Here is an 11,643-nt window from a genome sequence, read left to right on the forward strand (position 1 = left end):
GAGCGGCTGATATTTGACTGACATTTCCGCTCGAGTATATCGTCGGTATTAAGCTTGAAATTAACGCCCCGTTGAATATACATGGACATGACGCGCGCTGGAATCCTCGTTACTCTGTGGAAACCTCTGTAGAAACTGTATCGGCTATCGAAACCGGGTCCGCTGTAGATACACAAAGACCGTACGTCAAATGGACTTTCATCGTGACGACGGACACGTTACATCGCGAGCGAACGCTCGAATTTAACGTCGCGATACGACACGTAACACACTTTTGCGTGTACACAAGTGTTCGCACACGTTGGCTTCCGCCACCCGTTATCGATTCCTCCGCACGATTTAACCATTTAACTCGGTAATTCAAACGCCCCACAATTAACTTTAATTTCTATTTTAACTCGTTTCCTTTTTAAATATTGAAACCGTGACCTTTAGTGCACTTTTCATTACTATTCGCGTTTCATTTTCGTCATTTCAATTTTTTAAGTACATATATAATATATGTATACAATATTAAAATATATTGTGTATATAGGCCCTATATTATAGGGTGATTCACATAATAACTTTTATCTTAAATACCTTCGAATTTATTGAAGTCCAAAGGAAAATTTGTGTAATCAAAATTACACAGAAGAGGACTATCATATTTCGATAACAATGTTTGGCCAGGTGGAGACGCTTCGAACACTTCAAGGGCATCTTCGTTTTTTAAATAAAAAATTATATGATTTTTTTTAAATACTTCTAAATATTCTGCTATATAAAAGTATTCAGATGAAGGTATCAAAAAATCAATAGTTTACACAACTTTTATGCTTTATTCTTGCACATTTTGACATGAAATATAAAATATCTCGTAAACTATTAATGTTTTGACAATCATACTTCAATACTTTTATGCACTGAATGATGAGCTGAATCAATTGATGTAAAGAAATTATGCAATTTGCAATATGCAACTACGTATCTTTGTGAAAATCAGTTGTTTTTGCCTTGAAATTTCCGAAGCGTCTTCACCTGAAAAAAATTCATGCCATATGTTGCCCCTTTCGTGCTATTTTGATTAACTTTTCCTTTGGACTTTATAAATTCAAAGATATTTAAAGCGATAATAATTATTAAGACACTCTGTATATAGAGACTGGACAGAGTACTAAATTAACTCAATTCTCCCATATTTCATTTAGCTAATTTTTTAAATCCCATTAACTATAAATATACAGAAAAGAGGGTATTTAGTACTCACTAAAAGTTTGTATTCCCATCTTTTTTTCTATATTTTGGAAGATTAATCGTAAATATTTTCATACGTATTCCAAAGTGCGGCGACTAAAATAGCGGCAATTTGCTATATTCGTATGGCAAACGTAGCTAGAGTATAATTTCTCCGTTGGTAATAAATATTCCCGAACTGTCGGTATTTTTATAGTTAATTACATTTCTGTAGAACGTTAAGTGATTGTTGATTACCTCGAATCCCGAAGCTTATAGCTGGGGCCTCCCTTGGTCGAGGTCAAAATGTACACAGGGCTTCCCTCGGGTCCGCTATCGTCTTGCTGCGATTGTCCCTGATGATCACTACCCGGCAGGCTACCGTATTGTGGCGCGTCCTCACTGCGTCCGGACGCCGAGGAGGAGCTTGACGAAAGCGGCTTCGTGGCGTGCGGCAGTTGGCCCTCGACCGTGAAACCGGGCACCACGCTCGCCGTCCTACGGGACAGCGAACCTGATTTTTTTCTGCCATTCGCTCGTTTCCTATACCTACGAACGTAACTTGGCACTCTTAATCGGCTTAATCGGCAAATCGGTTGAGTACAATTAAAAAAAGAAAAAGAAGAAACGTTCCCGGATCACCTCTTTATGGTGGGAATCGACAGCACGTTTATTATTAATTAATTGAGGAGTTCGATGGAACTAATGCTACTTCGACCTATTTCTCCAAAAATTTGAAATTACATTTAAAATTATATTAAATAGTTGATAGAAGAAATTTACTCTCGAAGGTGTGCGACGTATCTTCGTCCATAAATCTAATTATGTTTTACACTCCTCTCACGATGCAGCTTTTCATCTTCATTCCGTACGCCTGCGCTCCATCTGGCTCCTCAATTACATAATTAACCATCCTATAATTTTGTATGAAATGTTAAGTGGAACAATTGCATAATAAAAATATATGCAGAAATAAAATCTTTCATATCATTAATATTCTGCTCGTTACGAGCTCATTAAAAAGTGATACGGGTACTGTTAAAAGCTACAAAATTATTGTTAAATGTACAATTGTATAACATATATAACATTATTCTGCGCGCATTTAGTACTTTATATATAAATTTTCTGCTCTGCTCTGCTATACGTAAAATGAGCCTTTATAAAATATCGACGCCAGTTTCAGACATGCTCCGCATATTAGACAATTAAACCGTCTATTGAATTATTAGACTCAAATCCATCAGCTTTTTCTCGTAGTACTTCCGGAGTTACCCCGATTAACCCGATCGCAACCCCGCTTCGCTTTCTCTTACCTCCCCCCTCACTTCGGTAAATCGGTTTAACTTGCCTGTCGGAGGTGTCGCGCTCGAGGTCGATCATGTTGTCCGATATCGCGGAGGCACTCGTCGACGTGTTCGTAGAGGCGATGGTGACAGCGACTGTTGCGGCGGTCGCGGCGGTGACGGTGGTGGTGATAGCGGCGGCCTCCGTCTGGCAGGGGCTGTCATGCGGCTGCTGGCTGCTCTGCGTGGAGGCCCCCGGGGCCGGGGGTAGACCGCCCCTAGGCCGGCATTTCGGAAAGAGTCGATTCAAATCGGCGTTTTCCAAGATCAGGCTTGTCATCGCCACGGCGCATTCATGTCTCGCAGCAGGATGTCCATTCTGCGGGCACAGAGAGGATTTCGCAGTGTTAAATGCGGCGTAGATGAGACGTGACGTCTATTCATGCGCGTTCCTGCATTTTTAGGTAGGTGTATACCACTGGACAGCGAGAAGCGAAAGACGTGGCGGCTTGGCGCGATCTCTCCTTGTATTCTTCAACGTCTCACGAATGTCTCTATCTACTTGCACATGTGTCATGTAAAGTGTCCAATGATATAAGAGTGTTTTCCTTCTCGGAAAGATCGAAATGATATTTCTCTTAAAAAAAAATATTCTGAAGATAATGATATTTAATGTATTTAATATGCTCTAAAAAATATTAATACAGCATATACGAACTATTTTTATTGATACAAAAATTATTTAAAATTCTCATTTCAATCTTGTGAAAATTTTACATATGAATGACTTTTCCGATTTTCAGAAATAATAAAAGGTGTTTTGAGTTTTCTTTTAAATCTAATTATAAAATCATCTTGTGAGTTTTTTAGAGAAATCTTTGCACGAAATACCGAGTGAAGTGTCATGTACTCTCAAAGAGAGTAAATCATATTTTTATTTATGTAACTCTCATCATATTGGTGTTTATATCAACACGGCGAAGATTATATAAACACCGCACGTTGGTGTTAAATCTGTATCCATATTTTTTAGATTGTGGTGATTCGCGCTGCTAGTTTTAAGTCCCCTGTAGAGAAAGATCACTTTCACAGTTATCTAAACGGGTCATCGTAAAAATGTGTGTACCACTGCAGTTTCGAGCAACTCTGTATACGAATGAAAAATCTCTTCCCTTTGCTGCTAACGGGGTCGTACTTGTGCGAGAACAACGCGCCACTCAACTCGCGCCACCACTCGTGTACGCGACACCGAAAGTGTTATACTTCATACAGAGCCGCGGTGTTCAAAGGGGATTGGAGCACCGAGTGCGGAAGGGTTGGGTCAGTAGTGTATACGGGGTGAAATACAGAGATTGTAATATATTCGAACGAGCAGCCGGTTAGCTTCTTGCGTGCCCAAAATTATCGGAGATGGATTATCCAAAAGAGATTATTGCGAGATATATCTCGTCATTGATCTCAAAATTATTCTTAAATCGTTCAAATTTAAATTGAATTTCAATCATGCTATAATAGATTTTTGGAAAAATATTAATATGCTTCCCACAGCGAATACGAGCTATTTCATTGATACAAACATTATTTTAACCCTCCCCTCAAAAACCTTAAAAACACAGTTAATTTTTTAATTATAAATTCTGGTAGACACATTTAAATTTATAAAAAATACTTTCATTATGGGGGGTAAAAGCTTTTATACAAAATTCTTTTCAGGTTTTTATACAATCCGAAATGATATAAAATTCTGCACTGAAGTTCGATCGTGATTGCGAATGCGAAGGATGGAAATCTCACATTGCCGACATAGAATTAAAATTATTACAAAGTTGTTTGAGAATTTTACATACGAACGATTTTTCCAATTTTGCAGAAATAATAAAAAGCACTTGTTTAAAAAAAAAGTCTATTGTAAAATCATTTACGAGCTTTAGGGAATTTTTGCATGAAATTCCAAGAGCAGTGGTATCTCCAAGAGGGTGAATTATCCCTAATTACACAATAATAATTACCTGTCGCAAGTTTCTTTCATTTCACAATAGGCTCGAGCGTATACGTACTTCGCCGGGACAAGTACCGGAAGTTTCCTCTCTTTGTGGAGAAATTTGCGAGCAAACAGTTATTCCAAAACTCGAGTTATTACCTTGAGCAGCGCCCGTTATGCGCAGCCGACCAACCCCGTCGCGAACTTTCAGCGCCGAATTTATTGTTATGCAGTAACTCCGATGCGAGCAAAGTCTCGTCGGGTTCAACGTGCCTTACCCAAGATGAACTTTACGCTTTTAATTAACAACACTTTTCCCGCTCGAGACTTATGAAAATTCCGCGGTCGATGTCCCGGGTTCTCAACCGTGTTGATGCTGCTGGTGACGCTGTTACATAGTTCAACCTAGAAACCCTACATGTAAGAGTCTGCCCACCCCCCCTATGTTGTACTATTTTTTGGCTTGATGAAAAATAGCGACTGGTAACTAATCACGTGATGATCAATCAGACGATAACTTAGTACGTGATAAAATGAAAAGTAAATATGTAAAACGCGTTATACAATTGTGCAAGTGCACGTGTATGGTATGTGTACATTTTTCATCAAACTGGAACATTGGCCAGACTCTTATATATATATTTTTTTTTTTCTAGGGGCTCTAGTTCAACCTACTTCGAAAAATATAGAAAAACGTTTGCTTCAGATGTAAGGTAACCGCGAATTTAATTTGAGAGACTGATGGCAGGAAGAGAATACCTTTAGAGTAACTCACGATGCAATTGCGTTTGTTAATAAATATTGTACTTTCTGAGCCGGGAGATTATTTGTCGTATTTATTATACGTATCTATCTATCGGAAATTGAACACTTGAAGAAAACTGAATCAAGTTTTCAAGCGTGTCACAATAGAATGTTCCAATTTTTTTTTTTCGAGAACGTGTCCTGATTCATCATCCGAAGGGAGGAGATACCGTACGCGTGCATGAGTCATCATACGCAGCGTTCAATTGGTGTGTGGCATGGTGGGTGAGTTCAGCATGAGTCAGCGCTGAATTGCGGAGCGACGTAAAGGAGCGAGCGGACACCGTATATTCACTAATTTATATTATATACTCCGCGTTATATATCAGCTTCATTTATGGAAGCACGTAGCTGTGCGAGAAACGGCGCCGTTTGGAGGGAATGCCGGACAGGCACGGGGCATTATTAGTTTCGCATAGCTGAACTCGATTTATCCTTTCGCGTCCGCCGCGGCTTGGCATCCGACAGGTAACGTATTTCCGTCGGTCGTTTCACGTGGCATTTTCTAAACGAGAGACTGTGGATCCGTGTTCTGTTACATGTACCCAGTTTCTCCCTTCCTCATTTGAGTATTTTTCCATTGAAAACACGAGAGGCGGAAGTCGAAGAAAAAGTTTACGTAATAATACAAACAGTACCGCATGACTGTTGAAGAAAGCATGATTTGTTCTGTAAACGACTGCATAACTTTACGTAATGTGCGACATGTAATGCGCAAATAAAGTACGTACGCGATACAAAAGTAGAATTTGCCACGCGATATCAGTGTCCTGTGTTCTGTTTCATTTTTCGTAATTCGGTGGAAAGATTCGGCTGCTTTTCTCCGGACGCCAATGTGAAACAGCCGGAATTACGGAAGCACGCGAGCGGCGCACGTTGCCCCAAATAGCGTATAATTCGTGCCATAGAATCTAGACTTTATGCACGTAGAACTTAAGAACGAACATTCCGTTCCTCGACAGTGATAAAAGTACGCTTTCGCCTACTTGGCGCGGAAACGGGATGAACGAACCGACGGCGTTATCAGCCTCTCCTCGCCCTGTGTAACAATGAGAATTCTCCATGAATCTTCCATCATATATGACGGGACATGTGATCACCTGCTGGAATAGAGGAAGATTGCAGCAGCGAAACTAATTTTATCCGAAGAGAAATGTCCGTAATTCTCGCTGTGTGTTCCAGCATGAAACACAGATGTCTGATCATCACCTCCCATTAGTATTAATACATTTAATCACGAATCCGCAAAGTCTATTGTGCTTACTATAAAAGTTTCAGTTTTTATATCGCTTTTTATGTACATATATCATTTATATACTTTTTACAAATTCTATAATACAAGTTCGAACAACAGTTTTGTGAAGAATCATAAAATTGGTATTAGTCTAATAAAGTAAAACTATGTGGTCGAGTACTCTCACAAATTTATAGACCGATGGCTGCCGTAATAAAGATCGAAAACGGTGGCGAAACGTACGGCTTCCTTGAAAATATGGGAATCTCTATAAACGATTTCATTCTCCCATTTTCAACGTAGTCTACCAGCCATTAATCTACGATCTACAGTTTAACGCAGGTTCAGAAACGACTGGAAGGGGGAGACAACGGCATATGTATAGACCGACTGTCCCAGTAACTCTTCGTCGTGCGATTTCCAGTGAAACTACAGCGGTTACTATCGACTCGTTCTTGTTTTCAAACTCTATCACAAGCGCCTCCTATTGGACACAAACAAATTTCTTGTAGCTCATAAAGAGCTTAAAGGGGTCTGCTCGGAACAGAAAAATGGGAATTTCTCCACGGAAACACACGGCTGAGATAAAAAGTATGAAATATATCACTCGCGAGTCCCACATATAAAACTAAGGATGCTTATTTAGAAAAAAAAATTGTTAAAATTATGATTGATCAAATCTTTTTTGAGCTGCTCGTAGTTCTTATACGGTTCGAAAAGTTTAATGTAACTAAACCTGATATCGAAACTCTAACTAGACATATATTTCAAAAGTATAAAAGTATATAACGGACGTTTAATTTTCATTAATGTCAAGCAGACTTTAACAGAGTGTTAAGCTAGTTTGACGGCCAAGATATCTAATATTAAATGATAAATCGTGAAAGAAGGCGTCCGGTCAAAGAATACGCTTTAAGCCAATTATTTACTTCAAAGGTTACTGCAAAATACTGCTACTCGATAAAAGAAAATTAATGGCTTCCATGGAACAATAGACACGCAAGAAGTCTGATTGAAAGTCTCAAAAGGAAAGGCGTATTTTTCTACGGACTTTTCAGAGATCTCCGCTACTTTTTCAAGCCAGTCTCCTAGCTCACCAGAAGCTTCAAGAGGACAACGAAGCAACGTGGAACGCTTAGCTCCGTTAATAATCCCGCCTTCATTGTGTCAGGGTGAGAGAAGCGGTCGACTTAGCCAACGTGCGGGATACCAGCCACAGTGAGCCACACGAACGGCCGCAGGTAGGACGTGGGTTTTACAGGGTCTTCGTGACAGAGTTAAAATTATTTTCGCCCAGTCTGGTTGGTCGGTTAGTCGGCTGGCAGCTACTACAGGGTGAAACCGGTGTTGGGCTCGTTGGCGTGGGACACCGCTGCGAACGGGCGGTATAGTATGGTATATCGCGCGTAACCGTGTAAGAGAGCGAGAGGGTAGGGTGGGCGCACAGAGGGTAGTCGAACACGAGGAAACGAGAGGGTGGTGAAGAGGCGAAAGAGAGCCGGCAGCAAGAGAGAGAAAGAGTAAGAGGAAGGTAGGGGAAAGTAGGGAAGGAGAAAGCGAGAGAGAGAGAGGCCGAGAACGAGAGTAACGGGGTGGGAACGAGAGGGTCTGGTCTGTGCTTCGCTGAGCGTGGAATCAATAGGGGGTCACTGGCACCAACAGATACAATCGGCACATTTTGAATCCCGCCGCGCCGCGCCGCGACGCTCGACACGCGTCGTCATATCGTGTTTTCTTCCTGCTTTCTCAGAAGAAAAAATGTTTTTGAACGACCTCGACAATTCTCTGGTAGTTTTTTTTTTTTTTTTTAAACGCGCGACAAAGGCATACGCAGAGAAGCGTCTGACCAAAGTACCGTATCGCTCTGACGATCGATTATCACAGACTCATGCAAATTCGTCTACGTTTTCCGCGCGTATCCCTCGAGTACTCACGAGTACTTCGTGCTACGAGCGAAGTTCGTTCCGACCCTGTGTAACGACTACTGTCGAACGGGGAGAAACGCCAACCCTCTTAGATGGTGGCGACTCGATGGCCACTGCGTCTCGTTTCATAGAGCCGCAAGGGGTTTTAATATTAGACTTGATAACGAAGAATATAGATTGATGTTTTCGATCGTAATCGATAAACAGCAATTTCGTACTTCGATTCGATTTAAAACTCGTCAGCAGGGAGCTCATAAATAACCTGGGCATATTAGAAACTTACGGCGTTGTTAATAATAAGGTATTAATTCTCTGGATCTCACGATCCGACATCACAACTTTAGTAATCTTGTTAAGCTGATAATTTTGTAAAATCGATTTTTCGATCGGCAAATTTGTAGCCGCTTATTATCTGATTCTGTCGCAGTATCGTCGATATACATAGAAACGCACTCGCGCGCGAGGCATTTTAAAATATTGATGTTTATTAAAAGCATCGGCCACTTTCAAGATGAAAAGTATAATTGGTACTTCCAAGACGTCGACGGAGCGAAATACTGAAATTTCCTAGGTGTATCGATACAATATATATAATACATACATGGATCGCACGGGGACGATGCAAACGCTTAAGTGTTTGGGCTTGAGCCAATGTACAACGTACTGAAATTTATGTAGCATCGCTTCAATCGCGAAGGACTCTCACCGCGGTTGTCTGCGAAATGCGTTGCAATTACGGACAATCACATTAGCCTTGTTTTCGGTTTTATCGTGTATCGTGAATTATGCTCACAGTATGTGTGTACAATGTAAAATTTTTATGAAGCTAGTATCGTTAAGTCGATCGTTAAGCTCGTCTGTATTGTCAGTCGTGCACACACACTATCGTCCATCTCGCAGATACTTTGCCAAACTCGGAGATCGATTTGTTTCAGCAAAGTTAGTCGTAAGTTGTCATCATTACCCAAGTATTTTAATTCTTGGAATGAGACACATTGGCGATTCAATCTTAAATCAACATTTAAATATCAATTCTCCAAGCAAGATTTCTAATATAAATTTTAATGTTTTATATGTCGCGGTAATAAGGTAACACATTTATTGCTCTTGACAAGAGTAATGGTTACACAAGTATCAAACAATATTTAATTGAATACGATTGCCACTTTTTGATCTAATAAATTAGGCTATATCAATACCAGTTATATGACAATCAATTAACATGTCAAACGCATTCATTTCTATTTACCCATTTTTTTCCTTTTCTGATAGCGTATGTTTTGCTTCTTTAAAAAAAAAACCGGATAACGGTATTTAAGATAACGAGATTGAATATCATTCCTCTCTTTTGAGAAAAACTAAAATTTTCCATTAGAGAAACAGGATTTCGAACACACGTCGCGGTCTTTTTGCGAAAACTAGAATACCGCGTTGCACTCTTTTTATTTTCCGTGATAGCGATCCGAATATATCGTTCCCTTTTTACAAAAGCCGAATACATATGTACAACGTCGACAAGTAAATTTATTAGTAGACGATGTGTAGAGCGAGATGCACGGTGCATCCGTACATCTAGCTTTACCCTTTATCATGCGATATCCATCTCGATTCTACATATCCCGCGTAAAAAGCCGCGACCAGCTCGAGATTTCAGCAAATCCAATGAATTTCAAATAATCCCGCTTTTCATGGCCACTTAAGATTATTGACATTCGCCACGACGACGTCTGAAATGCCCGACGCGTTTCCATAATCCGATTCAATTAAAAAGAGGACGCCCTCGAGAGGGAGGAGGAGGAGAGGAGAATGAAAGAATTGGATCAATTTCACGATCGCGCGAGGCGAATGGCCCATAATTTTATGCTCGTTATCTCGCCGGGGGAAAACTTTGATTCATCAAAGGAAAAGTTTGCAAGAAAAAGAAAAAGGATCATAATTATATATAGTCAACTCGATAATCAACGTAGACTTCGGATGGTTTTATTGGCGTTAATTCAATGACGTGTAGTACTGATCGTTAACACGTGAATTTCTGTATCTCTAAACGAATACATTAAACGTAGTATGAAAAGATGAATTATTATTAAGAGAATGAAATTATCGAATATCCCTTCAGTCACAGATTACATGACAACGCAAAACTGATTCAGAGAAAGATCCCCTAATTACAATTTCAGTTTTAATCCTTTTTAAGATTAATTCGGAAAGTTAATAAATCTTAGCAAGCTTAATTTGTTATTAATGTGTTGAACATTATACGTTAAGTAAACTTTTGTTAAAATAGAATCTAATTAAGACTTAGTAGGATACGTATAATTCCATCAAACGTATATTGGCGCCGTCAAGCACAACAGGCCTCTTTCGTTTCTGTGGCAACGCTGCAATTGCGTCATTGAATCAACTTATGGGATTTTATGAAGTCTCATGGAGTATCAAGCCTTTAGTAATAATGCTACGGATCTAATGACTTTAATTTAAAAGATCGTGCTCCTGCCCGACGTATATTGTCGGATCGCGACGAGTTATGGCATGCTTCATACGAGGCACGTCTCACCGTGAGATATCACCAACGGTCAGGCACAAATTAAAGGGGTAAATAATAATAAAGGGAGGAGAGAGAGAGAGAGAGAGAGAGAGAGAGAGAGAGGAAATACAAAAAAGAGAAAATTCAGAAGAATTTTTATAATATCCTATTAATTCTTTCATTTTCTATTATATTCGAAACACCACTCTAGTGATGCAATTTTCAATTGTCTTACACGTATATGACAAATATACGAAGAAAACTTGACGGATTATTTGCGTATTTTATGTTGATTTTAATTTATTAAACTGTACGGATATATAGGATATACGGTAATCTGATTTTTAAAAAATATGATAAAGCACATTTTTCTTACTCGATTTACTCCATTTTGTCATAAAATGTTTAAAAATCTCGAAAAATAAAATAAACTTTGTAGGAGCGCATTTTTATTTTTCACAGAGAACGTACTTCGTAAGTGTTTATTCCTGAGAACACATATTTTCCCTGCTTCATTCATTAATAATGCTACTTTTTAATGCAAACTAGTGGAGCACCAGATCTCTGTTTTACCTTAAAAATTATATATATACTGAGAAACGTTGTATACATTGAATATGACACGAATACATAGGTATACCATTATAGGTGTAGAGAGAGAGGGGGGGAGGGAG

General features: G+C 39.4%; 1 protein-coding gene across 2 annotated transcripts in view; it reads right to left on the reverse strand.

Moving 5' to 3' along the window:
• LOC108725186 (uncharacterized) overlaps positions 1-11,643 on the reverse strand; it is a 37,687-nt gene that overhangs the window by 17,478 nt on the left and 8,566 nt on the right. For both annotated transcript variants that reach the window (XM_018452037.1, XM_018452038.1), the window contains exons 2-3: positions 2,567-2,880; positions 1,474-1,713 (exon numbers count right to left, since the gene is read on the reverse strand). In XM_018452037.1, coding sequence (XP_018307539.1) covers positions 1,474-1,713; positions 2,567-2,841 — 515 coding nt within the window. In that variant the 5' untranslated portion in view covers positions 2,842-2,880. The remainder of the gene's footprint in view (positions 1-1,473; positions 1,714-2,566; positions 2,881-11,643) is intronic.

The sequence above is a fragment of the Mycetomoellerius zeteki genome, unplaced genomic scaffold, assembly GCF_001594055.1.
Source record: "Mycetomoellerius zeteki isolate Tzet28-1 unplaced genomic scaffold, Tzet1.0 scaffold328, whole genome shotgun sequence".
NCBI classification, from domain to species: Eukaryota; Metazoa; Arthropoda; class Insecta; order Hymenoptera; family Formicidae; genus Mycetomoellerius; species Mycetomoellerius zeteki.